Genomic DNA, 24,834 nt, shown 5'->3' on the forward strand with positions numbered 1-24,834 from the left:
CCCCCCCCCCCCCCCCCCCCCCGCACACACCCGCCAATCCACTTCCTGTCTCTAAATTCCCCTGTTCTGGACATTTCCTGCCAGAGCCTCACACTGCTGAAAGGTCCCTCCGCACCGTGCTGTGTGCAGAGCCTCCTGCGGTTCACGACTGAGTAATGGTCCATGCGGTACACATGGTCCAGCTCCCAGAGCCGGGCAGGGGGTCTCGGGATAGTCCGGGATAAGCCAAGAGGACGCTTCACCAACCAGGGAGCCGCATCTGATTTCGGTCAGCTGCTGCGGCTGCTGATGTCATGGCCTCACCGAGCCCCAGCTAGCCTGAGAGTTCCCATGTAGCTAAGGCTGTCCCTAAGCTCCTGATCCCCTGCCTCCGTGTACTTTCAGTGCGAGGGAGGGCTACAGGTGCGTGCCTGCAGGCCTGGCTCCCACCCTGCATGCCTAGCTCCCACTGACTAGGAAGAAGGGAAGGCAGGGTGGCCCCTGGGCCCCCTCAGAGCTAGAAGTTTCAGCCCTGCAGTATTCCCATGAGGCCTCCTTAGATACCGTCAGCTTTGGGGACAGCACCAGTGAGCGTTTCCCTCTGCCCCACCTGGCCAGGAGCCACAGCCGCCTGTCTCCCTGTCAGGAACCAGTTCACAGAGCAGGAGGGTAAAGGCTCAGCGAGGACTATGGTCCAGGTCAGGCTCAGGGGCGAGAGGCTGACGTCACTCACAGAGACCGTTCTGACTTAGTGTGTGACCCAGCGGGAAAGCCACCAAGCGCTCCGGAGGCTGAGGGAGGAGGGAGAGGACCCAAGGCAGGCCTCTCCAGTGGCTCAGGCCTCTAATCCCAGCAGAGGCAGGTGGGTCCCTGAGTTCAAGGACAGCCTGGTCTACAGAGCAAGTTCCAGAACAGCCAGGGTTACACAGAGAAACCCTGCCTTGGACCAAAAAAAAAAAAAAAAGACTTTGTCTCAAAAAATAAGAGGGGTGGAGAAATGGGTCAGTGATTAAGAGCTGTCCTGAGTTCAATTCCCAGCAAATCACATGGTGGCTCACAACCACCCATAAAGGGATCCGATGCTCTCTTCTGTCTCTCTCGCAGGCATGCATGCACCTCTAGAGTGCTTATATACATAAATAAATGAATCTTAAAAAAAAAAAAAAAGAGGGTTTGGGGCGTGGTCAGGGGTGGAGTCCAGCCTAGGTGAGGGCTGAGGAAGAGGTGAGGGGGAATTCCCCTACCACCACACACCTAGAACCCCCCCCCCCAGAGGCTGGGGGCGTGGACAGGGGCGGAGCCCACCTAGAATCTCCGGTGAGAGCCGGCATCATCCTTATTGGGCTGTTCCTTCCTTATTGGCCTCCACCGTTTTCCTTTTCCTTTCTTTCATTGTTTGGCATTTCACGGCGCTGTGGTTGGAGCCTGGAGGAGCCTGGAGGAGCTTGGAGCGCTGGGCCGCAGTCACAAGCCCCGTCCAGCCCCACCAAACCAAAGCCCGTCTTTTTTCACTTCCCTTTTGCACGGCCCTGGCCCCAGGACGGCTGAGATGTGTGCCCCAGGTTTGCTTTCTGCCTGGCCGGGTGGCCCACAAACACCTGCCTCTGAACTCTAAAACTGAAGTCAGGACCGAAACTCATCCTGTTCCCAGCCCGGTGGCCGGCGAGGGAGCCAGCGGGGCCGCCTAGCCCAGCGCCCCTGCAGCCAAGGATGCGGGGTCCTCCTGCACAGGGACTGCAGAAGGAGGGGCACCCCTGTCCTGAAGCCTCCCTCAGGGCGTCCCAGCCCTCCCGAGCCAGACAACAGGCTGTGGAGAGTGACAGGGCTGACTTCAGGGGAGAGGAATTCCGCCCAGCCAGCGTCTAGACTGCGGGACTCGGGCTGCAGGGACCTGGCGCAGGCAGCAACGGCGGGTGCTGCCCCCTGGTGGCCACTTCCACGTAGCCCCCTAGGACTCGGCACTCTCACGATTAGGGATTGTGTGGAGAGTATCGGGGGAGGAGAATCTCCACGTATTTCTCGATTTAATGATGCAATTAAACAACGATATTTGGGGGCTGCTGCTTAGCAGGTGGGGCGCTGGCTTCCCTGGAGCTCCGCCTGGAGCTCCTCCTGAGCCAAGCATGGCTCAGAGCACACTGTCACGCCAGCACTCCAGTGACCGGGGGCAGGAAGATCAGGAGTTCAAGGTCAGCCTTCGCTTTGCTGAGAGTTGAGGATAGCCTCAGCTATGTGAGACCCTGCCTCAGAGAAAGAAACAAATGAGAGAAAAGAGGTTTTGGGGAGAACGGCCAGGCCCTTGCTGCACCGGGGCCTGAGGGCCTGAGGGCCTGAGTTCAGTTGGCAGCACCCGGCAAAAGTCCACATGCAGAGTGTGTGGAATGGCTCTGCTGGCCAAGGCGCCTGCTGCCAACCACGGTCCATCCCTGGCAAACATTCGGCAGGAGAGAAGTGACTCCTTTGACCCATCCTCCGATCTCTACAGGCAGACTGTACTCCTTGCACACACAAGAAACAAGAGCTCCGCCAGAACTCTCGGTGGGCCAGGCTGGCCCCCGAGATCTGCCTGCGGAGAGCCTGGCTCTGGTCATGCACTTCCGAGACAGGTTCTCCTGGAGGTGAGGCTAGCCCTCCAACGACCTCCTGATCCCCCAGCCTCCGACTTCCTACGTCCTGGACGACAGGTGTGGGCTAACACATCCGGGTTACACGGCTCTGGGGACAGAGCCCGGGGCCCTGCCAGCGGAGTATTCTACTCACTGAGACGAAGGGGGAAAGAAGCCAGGAGTCAGGCCTGGGGTGACGTGAAGGTTCAGGCCGCTCCAGGAAGCTCACCAAGTTTCAGCAATCAAATGAGTTGTATGCAGCACCAGCTGCTGGGGCAGTGGAGCCCTGGGCTCCTTGCTTGGCTCTGGGCTCCCACGTGGCTGTCTACACAGCCTCAGTCTCCGCCTGTCCGTATGGCTGTCTTTTGAGATGGGGTCTCATGTGGCCCAGGCTGGATTGGAACTCCCCATGCAGCCGAGGACGACCCTGAGCTGACCTCCTGACGGCCCGGGTTTCTGTGGTGCTGGGCATGGAGCCCAGGACCCCCTGTCTGCCCGGCAGGTGCTCCGCCCGGCAGGTGCTCCGCCCACCCAGCCCAGGTCATGTCTCTCTAATTTGCTTCATTTTCTCAGTTGTCATTTTTTGACATCCTGTTGATCCGGAGGCCTGAGCGGCTCCCACAGCTGCAGGTGTCCTGGTGGAATGAGGCTGCCGGGGCTGTGGTCAGAGAGCGTCCACAGAAGAGGTGGTGGGGACGCGCCGGGCAGAGAGGGGGTGGGGGTGAAGTTGTGTAGCAACGGTCCCCAGAGACTGGCTTTCATGTCCTTTAAATCCCTTTTTTGATCACACCTCATAAAATTAACTCACGGTTGGGACCGTCACTTAGTGGGAGAAACCGTATCTCCAAAGACCTGGGTTTGGCTGACCCAGCATTCACCCAGCACTGGGTTCCAGCCCAAGTGCTTAAACCAGGCTCCTGGCCCATGCCTGACACCCCAGCAGGGCAGGAGTGGAGGCAGAAGGATCAGGAGTTCAAGCCCATCTGTGCCACAAGAAGAAACCGGGCATGGCGGCCCACGCCTGCAATCCCAGCACTCAGGGAGCCAGAGGCAGGAGGATTGCTGTGAGTTCGAGGCCTCATCTACAAAGTGAGTCCAGGACAGCCAAGGCTACACAGAGAAACCCTGTCTCAAAAAAACAAACAAGCAAAAAACAAAAACAAAAAAACCAGAAGAGGAGGAGGAGAAGAGGAGGAGGGGGAGGAAGAGGAGTGGAGTGAGCACGGGTACCAAACACATTTAGGGATCCCTGGCTTCCAGGCGGGTCTGGGAAGGGGAGCGGAGGGCCGGGCTTGTGGCTGTGAGGGCGACTTGGCCCCTGTCCCACGTGCAGCCGCAAGGCTTCACCGCAGGTGCAGCTGCCGAAGTGTGAATTCACTGTTCTTCACAGCGGTCGGGCCGGCGGCCTGTGGAGCAGCGGCTCGGCCTGGCTCTGAGCCTGTACTCTCAGGCTCAGCCACCCCCAGCTGCAGTCTGGCGTCTGGGGACACAGCTATCAAGACCAGAGGGAGCCGTAAGTGAGGGAGCGCCCTGGAAGCGGGAACCGGCACAGGCCATTGTGTGTCCATAGCAACGTGGTTCCTGGAAGGCAGAAACCAGAGCCAAGTGTCCATCAGCAGCCAGTCCGCCCTGTCATGAGAAAACAGCCATGTGACAACTGCTCATGGGGGCCCTCACGGACGCCATGCCCAATGGCAGGAGCCAGGCACAGAACCGCACACATGCCGGGGTCCACTCCCGGATGTCACGGGCGGCAGCAGATCCAGAGACAGGAAGTTGGATGGCAGAGGCCAGGAAGATGGTGTCACATGAGCTGGGGACAGAGCTTCAGGGTCGGGGAATGGAAAGCTCCGGAGACGACAGTTAGGATGGACGATGGCCGCCTCGTGCTGCTGACCTGAGCCATGGTTATGCTCAGGTGTATAACCTGGTGTATCACCGTGGATTTAGAAAGAGACACACGGAGCTGGGCAAGAATGGCCCGGCACACGCCTTTGAGCCCAGCACTCGGGAGGGAGGCAGGGGCAGGGGGATCTCTGTGAGTTCTAGGCCAGCCTGGTCTACAGAGTGAGTTCTAGGACAGCCAGGGCCACACAGAGACACCCTGACACTAAATAGGTAAAGAAATAAACAGACGGAGAAACGTGGATCCTAGTTGCTGTTTGAGCACCCTACCCTTGCCCCCCGCATCCCTCACTCCACAAGTCACCCGGCAGGCCTACCCAGCACCTGTGGGGTCAAGGGCCATGGCCCCAGCCTGGCTCAATCGTGGTGAGCGTTTTGAGGTGTCTGAGGGGATGTTGAAGTGACTTCCCGGTTTTTCAGCCCGGAAGGTTGGATTTCTGTCATCACAAGACTAGAATGCTCCATGGCTCCCAACTGCCCCAATCAAGACCGGGATCTTAGTGCCACCTCCTCCAGGAAGGACGCCTTGAAGCTCTGAGGTCTGACCCCAGATTCTGCCTCCAGAGAACCCTGGGGGGGAGACTTCTGGGGTCACTGTGGCTGTCACGCTAAGCCTGTCACCTAGTGTGGAGCTGCTCAGCACCCTGCAGGGCCCAGGCCTTCCCCCCTGGAGACCAAGAGGGTCTTGAACACCATTGCCTGGCATAGGATGCCAAGATACAGGGCTGTGCCCATGGCTGCCTCCCTTCCCCCTCCTCCAAGCTTGGCCAGTGTCTCTGGGTATGAGCCCCCACCCTGCCCCTCTTGTTGCTGCTGGGTTCCTGGGCTCCCCGGGGCCACAGAGGTCAGGGGGTCACAGGGGTGGGTGCCCGGCACAGCTCTGATTCAGCGCGGTGTCAGGGCGCTGGGGACACTGTGTGGCATTCCAGGAGGCTCAGCGCTGACTCAGCCCGGGAAACCATGTGAGATCCTTACTCCTCCTCAGGGCACGACTGGCACAATGCCCGGAGGCTTCACTCGCTGTCCCCGAAGTGTTTGGCCGGGTCCTGAGCAGGAGGACACGTGAGGTCCGGCCCTCAGCCTCCCTCCTTCGCCGCACCTCAGGGGCGTCTGGGTGGACACAGCTCACCCGTTAAGCTGGACTGTGTCTGGCCAGGGATCCTCGCCATCCTCCTGCCTCCACTTCCCCACACGCTAGGGGCAGTCAACTTCTTACAGGAGCATTGGGAATTTGAACTTGGGTCTTCACAATCGCCCTGCCAGCGAAGGCGCCACACGCTGAGCCACCTCCCCAGTCTCCAGTCTCGGCTGGTGACAAGCATTCCTATCTCACGAGTAACCTTGGGATAAAAATCGGGACCTACAGACAGGCTCAGCACACATTCCCTCTAAATCAGCCTGGCTCCAGGATCTGTAAGGGACCCCATCTCAAGGGAGCAAGGCAGAGCATGATGGGAGCCAGGTGCTTGCACAGAGCCCCCAACACACACACGCACATACTCGCACACAAACACACACACACACACACGCACGCGCACACTCGCACGCACACACACACACACACGCACTCGCACACACACACACACGTACACACACGCACATACTCGCACACAAACACACACACACACACACACGCGCACACATGCACGCACGCACGAACGCGCACACGGTACGGCATTGCCCACCCAAGGCTGGGGCGGCGCAGACACTGAGAAGGCTGGTCGTGGTCAAGAGGTGAGCTGTCCGCCCCTTGGCTCCACTCCCGCCTCTGGCCCTCTGAAACGGGGACCCGAAGGAAACCGCTTCTTTTATACGTCGCCTCGGTCATGGTGTTCCATCATCTCAATAGACAAGTAACTAAACTGCACACACGGTGGTCCGGGGCGGGGGGCGGGGCCTGAACCCTGCGCGCGCAGACAAAGCCAGACCCAGCAGGCGGTATTTACATATATTTGTGCACACACACATACGTGACGAATATAATAGAGGAAAGAGAGGCTAGTCACCTTGGGGGACACCGGAACCCCCTCAGTTGGACAGGTTCAACAGAAGGCAGTCAGGAGGCTGGGAGAGGGAAGGGAGGAGAAACGGTATATATCTGTGTGTACACACACACACACACACACACACACACACACACACACACACACGTACGGTGTCTTGTTTCCTTCATGATCGGCCCCTGCTGCCAAAAGCAAATGAAGCACCTGGAGCTTCCAGCCCGGCCAATACTGAACGTCTACCCTGGGAAACCCTCCGCCCTCCCGCTAAGAGCTACATCCTGGCCTTTGCTCACCAGGATAAAATCACAGTCTCGCCGAAGCTGCTCCGGAGGTCATTCTGTCCTACTCACTCACAGCCAACCAAAGCCTGCCCCTGCCTGTATGTATAACACACACACACACACACACACACACACCCCTCTGTGTGGCCCTGGCTGTCCTGAAACTCACTCTGTAGACCAGGCTGGCCTCTGTCTCCCGAGTGCTGAGATTAAAGGCGTGTGCCGCCACCACCCAGCACACATATATGTACATATACACGTATGTATACATACACACATATGCTTGCATGTATGTATTGACTTTTCGAGACAAGGTGTCTCTGTGCAGCCCTGGCTGTTCCTGACTCACTCTGTAGACCAGGCTGGCCTCGAACTCACAGAGATCTAACCGCCCCTGCCTCCCTGAGTGCTGAAGTTACAGTCGTGTGCTAGCATGCCCAGCCCCAGCTTATATTTTAACTAAAAACATTTAAACACTAACACGCATGCGCGCGCGCACACACACACACACACACACACACACACACACAGGCTGGTGTTCTGGGTGGAGAGAACCTTGACAAACAGTCCCCAGGGGGCTGGAACAGGAAGGAAGAGATGGGGCCTGGGCTCGCGGGGCAGAGTGTGGGGAGCCAGACCTTGGTCCTCTGCAGGAGCGGCCCTGTACCCCAACTTCCGAGCTGACACCTAACGCACAGCGCCTTCACGGCATGTGTCCGCCCCCGATGGGCCAAGGACACATCAGGATGGAACACCAGGCCTGTTCTCCAGGTGGGGACCCAGCGGCAGCTGTGAACACGGTATAGGCACGCATGTGAGAAGCCAAAGCTAGGGACGAGGCTGGGGAGAAGGCTTAAGGGGTGAGAGGACCCTGGTTCGGATCCAGCACCCACATGGCAGCTCACAGCCACCCATGGCCCCAATTCCAGGAGATCGCTGCCTCTGACCTCAGTGGGCACACACCCCTCAAATAAATAAAAATAACCCTAAGTTGAGGCAAGGGGCCAGCTCCGCCGCCCCCCACACGTCCCCACCACCCCTGATATCATCATACATGACTGTCACCCCACATGCACTGAGTCAGAGGTGGGGCCCAGCACATCCAGGAATGACCTGTCCCTGCATCAGCTCCGCCCGCTCTGGGGAGGCTGAAGCTTCGGGAGGTTGCTTAGCAACGTCATCCGCGGCAGCAAGGGAGGCTCCAGCTCTTTGTGCACAGACTTTTCTGGACCTCGACTTTCAAATGGCTAAAATTAGGCGGCCAGGGTTTCAAAGAGGGAGCTCCTAGCTGGGGCTTAGGAGGGGACCGTAGGGGTGTGGCTCAGCCAGTGGGGTGCTGGTGACTCAGTTGGTGGGGTGCTTGTAGCTCAGTTGGTGGGGTGCTTGTAGCTCAGTTGGTGGGGTGCTGGTGATTCAGGTGGTGGGGTGCTGGTTATTCAGTTGGTGGGGTGCTGGTGATTCAGGTGGTGGGGTGCGTGTAGCTCAGTTGGCGGGGTGCTTGTAGCTCATTTGGTGGGGTGCTTGTAGCTCATTTGGTGGGGTGCTTGTAACTCAGTTGGTGGGGTGCTGGTTACTCACTTGGTGGGGTGCGTGTAGCTCAGTTGGTGGGGTGCGTGTAGCTCAGTTGGTGGGATGCTTGTAGCTCAGTTGGTGGGGTGCTGGTAGCTCAGTTGGTGGGGTGCTGGTTACTCAGTTGGTGGGGTGCTTGTAGCTCAGTTGGTGGGGCGTGTAGCTCAGTTGGTGGGATGCTGGTAGCTCAGTTGGTGGGGTGCGTGTAGCTCAGTTGCCTGGTGGTCATGAAGCCCTAGGCCCTGTCCCTAGCAGTTGGCGGCACACACACACCTGTCACACAGCACTGAGGAGGTGTAGACCTGGGGCTCAGGAGCTCAGGGTCCTGAGCAGCTCTACCCACTGTTTGAGGCTAGCCTCGGCTACGAGAGGCCAGGTCTCAAACAAAAAGGCTTCCACCATGGCTGGGTGAGATTTCGGGTCGGGTACCGAGACAGGGCAGTGCCCAGCACTGTGGGCGTGGGGGGGGCTGCTCAGCCATCTGTCAACAGTCTTCACCAGTCCTGACGGGCGAACGCACCACTCTCCGCAGAGAGGCCCTGACTCGGGGGCTCCCGGGGACCCCGGGCCACCGCGTGTCACCCGCCACCTGCTCCCCCCGAGGTCCTGCCCGCGTGGACACCCGCACCCGAGCCGTCGGGGACACACACCATCGCCCAGCCCCAGCGAGCCGGGCTGCAGAGACGCACGGAGCTCTCCTGCCCCCTGGTGGCCGCACGTGGTAACAGCGGTGCCGCTCCCGCCGGCAGCAAAGGCGAACGGGGGGGGGGGGGGGGGGGGGCAGCCCGGGGACCGCGGTTCGAGTCCCCTTCGTGGACGGAGAGGCCCGCCTCCCGCACATTCTCCTCTGGCTTCCATACGTGTTCCGGGGCATGCGCACGCGTGCAAGGAAGTACGTGTGATTATTCTATAAAGACCTGAAGGCTCCGAGGTCAAGTCACTGGCTGCTGTCACGGGGGATCCGGGTTTGGGCCCCAGCACCCACACCACTAGATTACAACCGCTGTGTTTGCAGTTCCGGGACACCCCAAACAGCAACACAGAAAATAAATTGTTATTTTTTTTTAAAGACGTGACAACGGCGCACGCCTTGAATCCCAGCACTCGGGTGGCAGAGACAGGAGGATTTCTGTGAGATCCAGGTCAACTCGGGCTACGTCATAGGACCCTGTCGCTAAACGTGTGGCCAGGCCTGGCTTGAGTGTGTTCCCCGTGATCACTCCCAGGCCCCATGCTGCCCCCCAAACCTTCACTTTAGAACCGAGCCTCCGGGTAAACCTTTTTCCTTTCTAAGGCTCCCCAGCCTTAGGTGTTCTGTAATAGCCACGGGACTCAGACTAAGAAGAATCGTCTTCTAAAGCACCAGCGCCCTGGGCGCTTTGTCATAGGCACCAAACGGACTAACCCAGCCGGTTCCCAGCTTCGTCAGAACGAACCCTCCTGCTCGACAGAGCCACAGTCTCGGGCGTTTCGTTACAGGGGCAGAAAGTGAAGCCAAATCTCAAACCACATCCGAAACATTTCACCTCTGAGCTGGGACTAAGAACGAGCGAGCCCTGACCCTGGAGACCCGGGAACGGGGTGCGGGAAACAGGGTGCAGGAAATGGGGTGCAGGAAACAGGGTCCAAGAAATGGGGTGCGGGAAATGGGGTACGGGAATGGGGTGCGGGGAAGAGGTGCGGGAAACGGGGTATGGGGAATGGGGTGCGGCAGAGGCGGCAGAGACACCCATGGCATGGCGGTGACCTTTGCACCCTGCCCCAGGCTCGGGGGGAGGTCACCCCACATCCTCACGGCCCCCCAGGGCGCCCCCCACCCTCTCGGCCCCCTTTGCTCCACCCCGCCAGCCCCAGCACAGCACCTACCTGCTCCGCGAGCCGCCGCCAGCACCGAGGTTCCGCCCCGAAGCCCCCGAGCCCTGCAAGGGAAACACACCGTGCGTCAGTTTGGCACCACGGGGAGCGGGCTGGCGACCCGCTCTGTGTGGACAGGAGGTCACGCCCGGCCCAGGCAGCGCCTGGCACCCTCCCTCCGCCGACCGCCCCGGAGGCCCTGACACACCGCGGGGTTCGGAGCCCGCGGGGGCGGCTTGACGGGAGCAGCAATTTGCCACGAGGATGAGGCGGAATTCATAATTGAGGGAAATCGCGGGTGGGAGTGGGCGGGAAGGAGACATTCGTCTGCAGAGCTGGAGAGAGGCCTAGGGGAGCCGAGGCAGGGGACTGCCCGTCGTGGGGATGCAGGGTCAAGAAGGTGGGGTGCCTCTCCTGCCGCCGCCATGGGCATGCGCGTGGGGATCCCGGCCGTGGGCAAGCTCAGCCCACACCGCCTCTCCTGAAGGTCATTTCTACGAAGCCGTTTGTATACAGCAGGAGCACGATAAATGCTTGACGTCTGGGTTTATTCCCCAGACCCCGGTATCCCCAAGACCGTTTTCGTGTTTGTTTTTTGTTTATTTATTTGTTTTGTTGTGTGTGTGTGTGTGTGTCTGGGGCTCGAACTCACAACCTCAGGCTTAAGAGCAAGCCCCTTTATCTGCTGAGCCCTCTAACCGCCATCATCATCATCATCATCACCACCACCATCATCACCATCATCATCACCATCAGCAGCAGCAGCAGCAGCAGCATCACTATCATCATCATCACCACCATCATCATCACCATCACCACCATCATCATCACCATCATCACCACCATCATCATCATCATCATCACCACCATCATCATCATCACCACCATCATCACCATCATCATCCAGACAAGATTCTCTACGTGGCTCTGACTGGCCTCAGGTTCACAATCCTCCTGCCTCTGCTTCTTCGGCGATGAGCCCTTTTTTGTCCCTCTCCTTCCTTTCCCACATAGGGTCTCATGTAGCCCAGGCTGTCCTCCCGCACTGTGTAGCCCAGGCTGTCCTGTGCGGGGCTGGGAACCCGGAGCCTGGGGCTTTGCCGTCACGGGCAGCTTCGATCCCGGCTGCCGCCAGAAGGGGGCAGCAGCGCTGCAGGGAGCGGCGGGGACCCCTGCTGAAAGGGCTGGCGCCACAGGGGCCCCTGAGCTGGTGAGAGGTCTGGGCGAGCGAGTTCCAAAGCGAGGAGCTGGGCACACGCGGGCGGGTCCCAGGAGCTGGGGTCCCCTGAGCGACACCACCCGGGGTGTGGGCGGCGAGCAGGGGGCTGAACTTCCCAACTAGCTCGGGGTCCCCTCAGGCCTCAGTCTGGCTCCGCGTGGGGTGCAGAGCGCTGTCCACCCTGCCAGGAATTCCGTGTCCCCAGGCGCCACTGCGGGTCCCCGGGCTTCGGAGCTGACCCGGTGCCCCATCCCCGGCCTCTGCCCCCATCCCCGGCCTCTGCCCTCTCTCCCTGAACCCTCAAATGGCTCCTTCTTCCTGGCTTTCTTCTCAGTCTCATCTGTGGATGGCTCGAACGATGGCCTCCTTGTCCCCTCCCGCCCTTGCCATGGGGGCCCAGGAGAGCGTCACATGGAGATGGGTGCCAGTAAAGGAGCCAAGGAGGGACCCCAAGCAGCCCACCCCAGGCCCTCCCTCCCTCAGAACGGGGCCTCAGAGCCTCGGAGACTACTATGTCACAGATGCCCCCAGCCACGTGGTGCCCGAGCTCTCGACCACCGGGCACCGTCCCCAGGTTCCGCTGGGACCCGTTAAAAAGCCAGCACGTGTTCAGCCGATTCCCATAAGCCGCAACAGCCATGCCCCCAATTTCACCTCCTGACAACCGGCTGTGACACCTACGGGGACAAGGGGCCCGAGAAAGAAGTGAACAAGCCAGGTGTGGCACATGCCCCTAACCCCAGCACTCAGGAGGCCGTGAGCGCTGAGCTGGAGGCCAGCCTGGGCTACACAGCGAGCTCCTGTCTCAAACGGACAAACAGAAACCCAGCCCAGGGCACCCTGGGGATGGGCCATCGCCTCGCTGCTCATCCGGGGGTCGGGGGCGCATGGGCCAGGCACGATCCCACTCTGCAGTCCGGGCTGGCCTCCCACCCACAGCCACCCCCGGCCTCAGCGTGATCTCGGTGTTCACCGTCACTGCAGCAGTGACGGGGTCCAGAATCCACAGGGGGACGGGCCTCTGCCCCCTGCACCCCCATGTCTCTGTTGAGGCGGGAAGGGCAGCCCTGACCGTGGTGGTGCCATCATGGGCCTAGGCCGAAGAGGGACAAGAGAGCTGAGTCTAGGGGTCACCTCTCTCTGCTTCTTGACCTCCGGCTCCACGCCCTCCCCGCCACGGTGGGCGGCTGGGGCCGTGGCCAGAGCGAACTCTCCCTCGTCAAGTTTCGGGAGTCAGGTGGTTTGTGACGGCCTCCCAGCCCCCCACATGATTAGCCCCGGGGTGGGTTGGGGTGGGGGGCGCCATGCACATGTCCTGGGTCATTTCAGCGGGCACCCCAGGCCCTGAAGAGGCTCCACAGAACCCCATCCACCGCATGCCAGGCCCTCCCTGAGCTGGGGCAGCCACGAAGGTCCCCAGGCCAGGCCCGGTGTCCCCTGGAGGACACAGCCACCCCAGGCGGGCTAGAGTGCTCCTCCCTGCACGCCTCTCAAGGTGACAGGCATACCTCTGCGGGGTCGCAGCTCCTCAGCGGGGAGCGAGGGGGCGGGATGGGCTGTCTGAGCCCCCTTCCCGTCCCACGCCGACATGGGCACGTGGTGCAGGCACCCGGTCTCCTGCAGACTCGATATAGCAGAGCGGGGCCCGTCTTTTGTGCCACATGAAGCTGTCAACATCGTCACCATAGCAACCATCTAAATATGTCACCCAGGAACACTGATTGCCAAGGCGGGGAGCAGAGGGTGACGGCTTCCACAGTGGATGGGGTGCGGGGCACGGGCGAGAGAGCAGGAAACACCAGGGACCGGGGACACGGTCCTGGGTGGGCAGCTGAGCCTAAGGACCGAATTCCAGCTGTTGGAAGTATTTCACGCTTCGGCCACTGCTGGAGGCAGGTTGAAATGGTCTCTGAGCTCCGCAGGCCAGGCTGGCTTCAGACCCCTGGACATCCTCCTGCCTCGGCTCCCAGAGCGCGGGGCTGACAATCGTGTGCCAAGACGCCCAGTTTCCCTGCTGGTGAGCGCGCCTGTCCCCTTCCCCGCCAACACTCAGCACTGCCCTGGCAGAGGGCTCCCTGGCATCTCGGGATCCTTGAAGCTGTCTCCACCGGGCTGGGAGGCAGCTGAGTCCCCCGTGCATGCGTTCAGGATGGGGTCTCCCCGGCAGGCCAGGTGCTCAGCCTAGGCCAGGAGCTCCCGGGCTGTGACATGGCCCAAGATCCAGAAGGAAGCGTCACCCCACAGTGGCCGCCGGGATTTCGGAGAAGGAAACGACGAGAGAATGTGCCAAACTAAATTCCATTCAAAACTCGAGCCTGGCAGAGGGTTCGGTGAGTGGAGGCCTGTGATGCGCCAAGCCGGACGGACCAGCTCAGTCCCTGGGCTGGCATGGCAGACAGAGAGCCGAGCCCCACACGTCAGCCTCTGGCCTCCACAGGAAGAGATGTGAGGGACCCACAGTCATCCTGCAATGGCAAAGGATGGCGACCGGCGACCCCCCGCGCCCCACCCCCAGCTTAGCATCAGGGGCGCCATGGCTGAGGGCTCTCCTCACCATGGCTTTCCTTTGACTTTCCAGTTGAGGCCAGGGCTCCCCCGGGGCCCGGAAACACCCTCTGCAGAGCCGGGACCCAGCCCCTCTGTGGGGGATGAGCATGAGGGGAGATAGTAGGCATCACGGGGAGCAGATAAAACCTCTGCCCTGGCCTCCTCACCAAGTCCCTAAGCAGAGCGCATCGGAGAAACTGTCCCCAGGCTACGACGTCACAGCAAAGTTGGCCTGACCTTGAATCAGGACTCCAACAGAGAGAGTCTGTGAGTCGCTGCTGGAGAAGGATTCTGCGCGTTCTGATTCCGCCTCACTGTCCCGGTGAAGCGGCAGGGTCACCCTAAGGCCCGAGTCACGGGGACATCGCGTGGGGGCACACAAGCACACCTTTGCCTTGGCTCCTAAGTTAGCTCGCTCTGTCAATCTACCCCCAAATGTAAACGTCGTTTAAAAAGAAACGGAGAGGGAAGACGTGCAATTAGCTCCCAGAAGCTGCTTTGAAACGGGATCGTTCGGTTCCCATGACAGCCTCCTAATGACACGATTATGTAAAATCCAGAAGAGATGCTAAAAACAGAATATGCAAATTAGAAAGGGATGGGCTGGGGAGGACACGGGTCGGGGAGAGGGTCCCGTCCTCCCCCCCCCCCCCCCCCGTGCAAGGGGCCACGCTGGAGGAAGCCTCTACCCTGAGTGGTGTCCACACACATGAGCTGGGGCTGGACAGGAGCGGCTTTATGGGTGAGTCCTGGAAATCCAGAGTCAATCAGAATGCTTGAAAGAAAGGAGGCTCTGGAATTGGGGGGGGGGGGGGAGGGCTTGCTGAGGCAGGAGGATTGCTGTGTGTTTGAGGTCAGCTTGGGCAGTATAGTGAGACTGTTTAAAATAACAAATCAAAGCTGGGCAGTGAGGGATGGCACAGGCCTTTAGTCCCAGCACTTGGGGGCTGGAGAGACAGCTCAAAGGTTAGGAGCACTGGCTGCTCTTCCAGAGGACCTGGGTTCAATTCCCAGCAACCACATGGTGGCTCACAACTGTTTGTAACTCAAGTTCCTTGTGATCTGACACCTTCGCATAGACACACACACACAACAAACACAATACACATAACATAAGAACAATCAATTATTTAATCCCAGAACCCAGGAGGCAGAGGCAGGTGGATGTCTGAGTTCAAGGCCAGCCTGGTCTACAGAGAGTTCCAGTTCCAGGACAGCTATGGCTACACAGAAAAACCCTGTCTTGAAAACCACACCTAACCAAAACAACCAACAAGAAATTAGGCTACTGATGCAGGCTAGAAACCCCAGCCTTAAAGGAGACCGTGACAAGCCCGAGCCAGCCTGAGACAGAGAGGAAAGAGATGGCTCAGGACGTGAAGACGCTCACTGCCGCGCCTGATGGCCGAAGGTCAGTTCAGCTTCTGAGAAAGGGTATTTCTCTGCAGCGGTGGCCGTCCTAGAACTCACTATGACCAGCCAGGTTGGCCTCAAACTCCCAACGATCCCCCTGCCTCTGCCCCCTGAGGCTGTGGTGGAGCGCCTGCCCAGCGTGCTGGAGGCCCCGGGTTCAATCCCTAGTGTTAAAAACAAACAAACGAACAAACAGAAGGATCGGAACCACCGTGCTCAGAAGGCTTGGTGGAGCCCAGACCAAAACTTGGACTGACTCGGCTGGTACGTCCAAGCCGGATGCTGGCTTGCTCCCGGCAGCCCCTTGAGGCAGAACCACGCTGGCCGGCCCACCACCACCTCAGGCAGGTTTGTGCGGCAACAGCTGGGAAGCTTTGCTGCCAGAGCTTAAAGCATTTCCCAGTGGCCCTGCAGATGCCACAGCAGGGCCTCTCACGGGTTCAGAGCCCCCGGTGACCACAAACCATCACTCTTGCTTTATCAAAGAGCTCGTAAGAACAATGCTCACTCTTTACACACAGGGCCAGGACCCCGCCCCCCTGCCCCCACCCACAAACCACCAGGTGTGATGGCTCTGGCCTGTCACCACAGCACTCAGAATGGGGCAGGAAACTGGGGACAGCCTGTGGTACACAGTGAGCTTGAGGCCAGCCTGGGCCATGGGAGACCCTGTCTCAAAAATCCAAAATGAATTCTGCTTGTCCCCAACAAGAAGACCCGCCGCGGCTTCCTGTCCTCCACAGTTCCGGTGACGGGGTGAGCTGTCAGTCCTCCACAGTCACACCCAGTCCTGAGGGCCTCAGTGCCTGTCACCCGCTGAAACCCGCGGAGCTGGCGGCCCTGGCTCTCTCTCACTTCAGAGTCACTGTCCCCTGGGGGCCTCCTCTGGCTGCCCTCTGGGGGTGCTGAGCAGGCTCCCTGGCCCCACTCAGCCCGCTCCCTCCCCATCTGTGGCAAATCTGTCTCTGAGGTTTCAACTCTCTGCATCACGCCACCGAGCCTGAGGTGCCAGCCTGGGGGTGACTGTGGGCCCAGCAGCCGGCACGCCTTCTGAGGCCCAGAGCTTGCTGTGGGAGGGATGTTCATCCTGGAGGGACCGAGCGGCCTGACCTCAGGGTCATGACTCAGTGGTTCTCGGCACTGATTGCTCTTGATGGAGGACCTGGGTTCGACTCCCAGCACCCACATGGCGGGTCACAACTCCAGTTCCAGGCATTCAACGCCCCCTTGTGGCCTCTGCAGGTACTGCACACAACACGGCACACAGACACGCAGGCAAACACCCATACACAGGAAATAAAAGAAATGTTTATGTGTGTATAAACACTAGTGTGTAAATATATAGTTAATATTGAAGAAGGGTTGGGGCCGGGACTCAGTGGGTAGGACACTCTCTTAGCATACGCGGAGCTGGGGCTTCCATCCCCAACCCGGGGCCATACACCTGCCATCAAAGCACCTTTTTCTTTTTCTCCTGGGACATTCAAGGTTCAGAGATGTTACATCGCTCATCGAAGTCACACAGCTGGGAGCTGGCACGGACAAATGGAACTCACACTCAAGGGATGCCATGGAGGTGACTCCCGTCTCGCCCTCTCTGAAGGCGCCCCCGGCCCTGTCCCTCACTCTCCTCCAGAGCAGATGACTGGAGGTAAAAGACACAGTGGGTGCACTGAGCCCCCAGCGCTCAGGAGGCTGAAGTAGGAGGACACCGGCCACACACGATGGCTCAACTGTGCAGCCTGGCGACACAGAAAATCAGCATCAGCAGGTGCCTCTGAGGAAGAAGAACAACTGCAGTTCTACGTCCAGGTCTTTATGGGGCTGGAGCGGTGGCTCAGCAGGTAAGAGCACGGGCTGCTCTCACGAAGAACCCGGGTTCGACTCCCAGCACCCACATGGCAGCTCACAACCGTCTGTAACTCCTGTTTTAGGGGACAGTGGCCTCCTACAGACATACATGCAGGCAAAACACCAATGCAATAAAAAAAAATAAACAAATTATAAATCCGGGTCTTTCAAAGAGGTGTCAGATCTGTGTCTTGCAAGAGCAGATTTGGATCTCAGGCTTGTATGAGTCAGCTAACACTCTGTAGCAAGCGTCACCAATGTTGTGGATTGAATCGGCTTCCTGTTTGTGACATAGCTCCAGGGTGATGCTCTTGCAGGGGTCCGTTGCCACAGCCTCCCCAGTGAGCCCCACAGATAAGCATGACATCACCAAGCCCAACACCTCTCCAGCAACCCCAAGAGCCCAAGCAGCAGCTTGCCAAACTGCACCTAACCCAGGAGAGCACACTTTGAGACTGCTGAAACCTGGGGCCTGGCGCTGCCTGTTACAGGGCTGGCCGACTGAGATTCAGTTCTGCCCTGTGAGACTCCAACCCTTAACCGAGCGCAGAGCAGAGAAGAGCGGCTCCTGTGGCCTGGTGTAGCTGCCTCACTCTTTCGGGAGTTTTTCTGCTTAACCAGGCTTGAAAACTGAGCGTTTTTTGAGAACTCTGCTGGTTAAAAACGACGCGGTGCTGGTATAAATACAGCCACAGTCCTCTGAAAACAGAAGCTTGCTAACACCTCCCCGTCTGGCCGAGATGAGAATAGACTCCTTAAAAACCCAGGGCTTTACACACTCTCGGACCGTCACGCTGTCACACACGGAAAGCGCCTCACAGACTACGTCACACTGCGCGCAGCTGCGAACCAGCTCTGCAACTCCTCAATGAACCATTCTCAGACACAGTCACACGGAGGAGGCGCATCACCCCCTCCCCCAACACACAACCAACGCGTCCGGGTCCTTCTGGAACACAACACGCCCAATTTAGCTGTGGCATCATGCATTCAAGCAGCCAGCACTCGGGCCGTGGGAACCTGGCTGTGCGCAAGCACTGAGCTCAAGGGAACAGTAGCAAGGGACCCCAGGTCAGAGTGGGCAGCCGAGGCTGGCTTCTGTTCTTTCCAAGGCAGGGTCTCATGTAGCTCAGGCTAGCCTCAGACTGGCTCTGTAGCTAAGGATGACCTTAACCTCTGACCCTCCTCCCTCCACGCCCCACACACTGGCACGAGAGGCACACCACAAACCCAGCCACAAAGAATGACTTGGAAGGGTGTCTACAATGCCCAGGGCAGAGACACCAGGTTAATCTAACTATTTGGGAATATTTTGAGAGATGCCTCAGAAGATGGACCGGTTCGAAAAAGGGTCTTCACATACTCAAGAGTTAAGAGGAGGGCTGGAGAGATGACTCAGAGGTTAAGAGCAGGAACTGCTCTTCCAGAAGTCCTGAGTTCGATTCCCAGCACCCGCTATAGATGGCTCACAACGATCTATATCGAGATCTGGTGCCCTCTTCTGGCATGCAGGCAGACAGAACATTAGAGGACATCACAGGGGATTAGGAAGAGTCTTAAAATGACTGGCTGTAACGAGACAGTCGGGACTGACACAAAGGGATGCAGGCAGAGGCTAGGGCTGAAGGAGAACAGCCTGGAAGCCACAGTACAAACTACAGCAGCCATAACCTGAGCACCCTGAGGAGTGTTAGGGCAGTGCTCCGGCCCCAGCCCCTCACAGAGAGATTCTAGGCGGGGCTCCACCCTGCCCACACCCCCCAACCCTGGCCTTTCAAACCGAGGAAATCCATTCCTTCGGTTTTGAGTGCCACCGACTGCGGCGATGCACAGGGCATCTCGCCATGGTTTGGCCATGGCTTGGAGACGCCATTTCCCCCTCCCATACGGAGGCCCGTGTGTTCCCAAACTGGTGATGCAGGGCACAGGCCGCAGCAGCGCAGCAGGCTCGCCTCCTCGTGGGTGTGAGGAGGCAGGGCCTGGTTGGAGGGAGTTAGGGTGTGAAGGGAGTATCTGCCTTACCCACCACTCCAAAATAACCTGCTCCAGTGGACCAGGTCTGAGAGCCTGGAAGCCACAGAGCAAAGACACCTCCTCGCAGGCCCCCAGGCTGGGCGCAGTGACTGCTCCACATTAAGCAGCTGCACAGTCCTCCATCCCTGGCCCCTCTCGGTCCTCCTTCCCCCACCCCCCCAGCGCCGGCGGGGCCTGCATCACGGGGGGCTCCACGCCCGGCAGCTGGAGGGACTGATTTTCATACGGGACAGTGTGACATCACAGCAAGGCACAGAGGTCTCACACACATGCCCAGTCTCCCGCTGCTGGTGCACCAGCTCTGAAGGGAAGGATGGATCTGTGTCACTGCCCCAGAGGAAACAGGGCCACTTAATTACACCTGGAACCGCGCTGCCCAGCATCCTGGCCACGTCCCCAGTGGGGGAGCATCCCAGCCTGAGTCCAAGTTGACGCCTCTGTGTGCATTCTGCACGGGTCTTCCTTCTGGGGTCAAGGGTAAGCCTGTCCCTGCAGGCACTGGATGACGCATGGCCAGAGGTGTGGCTGTACTCTCAGGAGCTCCTGCATGGGTGGATGAAGGCCAGGAATGGCACTCAGCACCCTGCAGGGCCCGAGCACCATTAACAAGGCCACAGCCTTAGGAGGTTTGAGTGCCTGGAGTCACCCGTTCCAGTGTGGCCCTCAGCCTACAGGAGGCCAGCTTTCCCGCCCCAAAACTGACAGCATGCACTGATGGCCCAGCCAGTTACAGCTTCTGCCTGTGGGTGCCTTAATCCTGTCACCACTTTAATAAATAGTAACATATTAGGTGTGCGATAGTCATAGTAACTGATCACTGGGGCAGTTTCACTCTGTCCCAGTTCCCGAAAGTTCTGAACTTTTCCAGAGGATTGCAGAACATTCCAGAAGATTCTACAATGTTCCTCCTCCTCCTCCATGGAGCCCTGGCTGTCCTAGAACTCTGTAGACCAGGCTGGCCTCAAACTCAAGAGTTCCGCCTGCCTCTGCCTCCTGCTTGGACATTTCTTCTCCTCTCGTGGAAACACAGTCTCCATGAGTCTCTCGCTCAGCCTTGAAGCTTGACTCTGCCTCCACCTCCGGCCAATGAGCCCAGCGGTCCCCTGTCTCCTCCCATCTAATGCTGGAGTCACAGAAGGATGCACTCACACCTCGCCTTTACAGGGGTGTCGGAGATTTGAACTGTGGTCAAGGCAGGTGCCTTTCCCCACTGGGCCACCTCCCCAGCCGCCAGGACCTGCTTGGGCAGAGTCCAACAAGCCTGTCTCCTGAGATGCTTGGCAGTCCTGGAGAAAGACCAGAGTGGAGGGTCTGTGAGTCCACGCACATGGCCAGCCGCAGAGAGGCCAAAGTTCCATCAGGACAAACCGACCAGGACACATACCACATCCATGGGACACACACAAGCAGAGAAAGCTATCTGGACCTGGCTGGTTCCATGGGAGTGGACAGAGAGGGCAACTCAAGAACTGGGTGGATGGATCAGCTGCACCCTTTCCATTTTTACAGAGAACCGAAGCGCTGAACCTCCTCAAAAGAGCCACCAACGCACAAAGAAGGCCCCGGGGCCCAGAAGACCATCTCCCCCACCCACAGTCTGTGGGCTGCACGGTGGCTAATGGCCCCGCCAGGCCCTTCCTAGGATGTCCTCAGACAAAGAGAGATGGAAACACTCAACCTTAAAAAAAAAATTATAATAATAATCCTGTAGAAATGGTCTCAGCGTGTGTGTGTGTCCAAAACAGCCTGCAGGTAGAAACAGCCCTAAAAACGCCAAAACAGATGAGCGAGCCAGCACAACAGGGGCTACGAATACAAAGGAATGTTATCAGGTTGAAAAAAAAATGAGCCAGCTGGACTCCCAGCCAACTGTGTGTGCCTCCAAAGACAGGGCACACGGAGTAGGGCTCCGCAGAGGCGAAGCTGAGGGTGCCCGGCGGCCGTGGTGCGGGGTGAAGGCTACACTCGGTGCTGAAGAGGGACAGAGTTTCAATTTGGGAAGACGGTAAGTTCTGGAAAACCCTCGTGATGGTGAACCTCCGTGACTTCCGACCCTGTCCCAGCGCTGCCCCCGGGGGCTAGGACCTGCTGGCCTGGTCCCATCTAAGGTCGCAAGTTTGATCTGGGGGCCTCTTACCCCAGGGGCACTCAGCCTTTTGGGGGGTTCTCGTGGCTCTCCTGACTAGAGAAGCTCTTGACGCAGAGTGCCCAGGCACTGATCCCCGCAGGGCCCAGGAGAGCCCCTCGAGCACCCCAACTCAGGATGCTAGTGCCATACCCAACCATTTTTGGGTGACGTGGAGGTGCCTGGAGACTCAGGGGCTCTGGCCACATCCTTTACCTAGCCAAGGAATACTCTTCCAGACTCCCACCGGGCCCTGCCCCTGGTCCCCTGAGAACCCAGACCTGCTTCTCCACCCCAGCATAATTATTTGAGGAGGATTAAACCTTTTTTCATGTATGTATACACGCATGGCGGCGGAGGAGGATGCTGGCCATCTTCCTCCATCTCTCGCTACCTTGGCTCCTTGGGACAAGCTTTCTCACTGAACATGGAGCTGGGCTGGAGGGAGGCCAGCAGCCGCTCAGAACCTCCCATTGCCCCCAGCACTGGGGCACTGGGGTCTGTGTGGCCTGGCTCCTCATGAAGGCTCTTGACATTCCAACTCATTCCTCTCGGGCATGCAGCAAGCACTCTTAGCCGCCGAATGTCCCCAGTCCTCTGTTTCAGTTCTTCAGGCAGGGTCCCACTGTGTAGCTCAGGCCGCATAGGGCCCTGAGTGCTGGGATGGCGGGCAGGTCAATCCCACAAACCTATAATGTGCCCGAGGCCTGAGATCACCCATGCTTCCAAATGCTGGAAGGGCGGACAGTCCTGCGGTCCACCCTCACCCTGCCCCAGGCCACACACACACACACACAATAGCCTGACCACGTGGATCTGGGACCTGGCACGGGTTCTGAGATTCAAAACAGGCTGACAAGGAGCCTTTGTTGGAAGAAGGAATGTTCCCAGAGCAGAGAGCAACAGGATGGGGGAGGAGCTCCGCCCAGCTGAGGGTGGAGCATGGGCCTCTGCAAGAGGACTCAACCCCGCTCTGGAGGCTTTGGGCTAAAGATCAGCACAAGGAAATAGATAAATTCACGCCTTCCCCCTCAAAGAGAAAAAGCCCACGTTCAGGTTAGTAAGTCACCTATGAACAGGACAAAGTCACTTCGGGTCACAGTTCACAAACACTGACAGAAACAGTCCAGGTGTCTACAAATGGACAGTGGAATATCACACAGCTCTGAACAAGAGCCAGGCTCCGATGGACCCACGGACATGGAGCCCAGCGAAGACCAGGGCGCAGAGGCTCGCACAGAGCCGGAGAAAGCAGCCCGGGAGGGGATCTGTGGGCGTGGGGGCTGGGGAGGAGGGGGGAGACGGCGAGCTAGGCTGTGGCATCAGACTGTCATGCACGGATCGGGCTGCACAGGGAGAGGAGCTGGGGGACCTGGATTATTATTCTTAAAGTGGTGAATTTTAAAATATGCAAATCAGACCCGGATTTAAAACAGGGAAAGCGATCAGCTCATCGGCTCTCCAGAAGCCTCGGGAGGAGCCGCAACCATCTGAGAAGGCTCTGACGGCCTGTCCTCCCCCGGCCCCCGCAGGAGCCTCCCTCCCAGGACGGGCCTCCCAGGAGCCGGGGAGAAAGGGCCGGTCGGCCCGGGAGACTGAGGATGGGCTGAGCAGTCGGCCACCGTGGACGCCCTCGCCTCCTAGTGTGGGAGGAGGCCCCGGGTGCCACCAGAGCCTGGGCTAGCCTGGGTCAGCCATCAAGGGACTCGGCTGTGGGATGGACCTTCACAGAGGGAAAGCAAGCAAGCAGTGATGAGCCAGGTGTTGCCCAGGCCGGCCCGGAACCCACCACGTAGCCCAGGCTGGCCTCAAGCTCACAGAGATCCACCTGCTTCTGGGATTGCGTTATTTTTTTTTTCCCGAGGCGCTGGCGCACCCGGGCGGTATCTCCAAGCCAGAGAGTGTCATTTAGTCACTATTTCTAGACACAAAGGGCCACCCTGTGCCAGCGCCTCTCCTGTCACTACCTGCTGCGCCGGAGAAAAGCGAGGAGGGGCCACCTTCTCCCGGCTGCAGTTCCGCACGCCTGACCCCACGCCTGACCCCACGCCCGGGACTCAGCAGGGGACCCCAGGATCCTCCATGGCACGAGCCAACTGTAGGTGCAGGCGGACTTCACCACCTGGGATGCAGGATCAGTCAACTCACAATTTCAAAGTCCACACGGGACTGGATGTGATGGCCACGCCACCAAGCCCGGCACTCAGGGAGTTCAGGGCCAGCCTGGGCTACATAGTGAGGTCCTGTCTCAAAAAAAAAATAAAAAAAGGAAGAAAAGGGAAGGGGAGGTACGCAGAGCCTAGTGTGGTGACCCATCCCTGCCCTGCCAGGGCCAGGGGTTCAAGGTCATCCTCAGCTACACAGGTTGTTGGAGGTAGCCTGGGCTACGGGAGGCCTTGTCTCAAAAAAACAAAACAAGCCACCAGGAAGAAGCAGCCGGGTGTCTGGGCGACACGGCCCGTATCCCACGCTGGAGAGGCCGAGGCAGGAGCGTGGACACACCCTCAGCCCAGAGTCTCCGAGGGAGCCAGGCAGGTGCTCCCCGCTGGGGTCCGACCAGCCCGGTGCCTTCAGGCGACAGTAGGGACCTCGGGCAGTCCCCGGCTCCCGCCAGCCCTCACCTCCCTGACTTGGGGGCCACTCATGTCCCTGGCTGTGCCCCAGGGTTCCCCGAGGTGACCCAGGCCAGGAGACCGGTTTACACTGAACCGCAAGCCAACCGGTCCCTGAGGACGGGGACACCGTGCCCGCCGCCCCCAGAGTGGTCATCCAGCTCGTTCCCCAAGGCGGTGCAGTGGGGGTCAAGGGCGACCCTGGCAGTCTTTGGGCGACAGCCCACCTCCTCACACTCACTGGCCCTCACGTCACACCAGGCTGGGCTCAGCCCGTGCCTGCCCTGGCCGGAAGGGAACCCACCCAGCCGCTGCTGCCCTGGCCACCACGCCTGAGGGGCACGGCCGGGTGAGCCTGGCGCCCGGTGCCCGGTCCACGGAGGCCCACCGTCCCCCCCCCCCGGGCCGCCCACACACCTTGACACCGTGACCCCGAAAACTCCCACAGGAAGTTTCTGAAACTGTCAGCCCGCGGGGCTCTGTGCACCCCAAGATGTCAGCCCGTGTGCCCTGTGTCCCGGGAGGGCCACCCAGGACCTCCCCAGTGCCTCCACGCCCGCGTGTCCCCCACTCCCCCCGACGGAACCCCACTCCTCCAGACCGAACCCCACTCCTCCAGACCGAACCCCACTCCTCCAGACCGAACCCCACTCCCCCTGACGGAACCCCACTCCTCCAGACCGAACCCCACTCCTCCAGACCGAACCCCACTCCTCCAGACCGAACCCCACTCCCCTGACTGAACCCCACTCCCCCGACTGAACCCCACTCCCCCCGACGGAACCCCACTCTTCCAGACCGAACCCCACTCCTCCAGACCGAACCCCACTCCTCCA

The 24,834-nt window shown here is 59.4% G+C and overlaps 1 protein-coding gene across 2 annotated transcripts in view; it reads right to left on the reverse strand.

Annotated features, from left to right (window-relative positions):
- Gng7 (G protein subunit gamma 7) overlaps positions 1 to 24,834 on the reverse strand; it is a 53,896-nt gene that overhangs the window by 28,306 nt on the left and 756 nt on the right. Inside the window, exons 1-3 of one of the 2 annotated variants that reach the window (XM_055607860.1) lie at positions 12,925 to 13,038; positions 10,210 to 10,262; positions 3,991 to 4,166 (exon numbers count right to left, since the gene is read on the reverse strand). In XM_055607860.1, coding sequence (XP_055463835.1) covers positions 4,038 to 4,166; positions 10,210 to 10,262; positions 12,925 to 13,006 — 264 coding nt within the window. In that variant the 5' untranslated portion in view covers positions 13,007 to 13,038 and the 3' untranslated portion in view covers positions 3,991 to 4,037. Of the gene's footprint in view, positions 1 to 3,990; positions 4,167 to 10,209; positions 10,263 to 12,924; positions 13,039 to 24,834 lie in introns of those variants that run through there. The other variant, XM_055607861.1, reaches the window with a different exon arrangement.

Source organism: Psammomys obesus, unplaced genomic scaffold, assembly GCF_907164565.1.
Source record: "Psammomys obesus unplaced genomic scaffold, mPsaObe1.curated_primary_1811, whole genome shotgun sequence".
Lineage (NCBI taxonomy): Eukaryota > Metazoa > Chordata > Mammalia > Rodentia > Muridae > Psammomys > Psammomys obesus.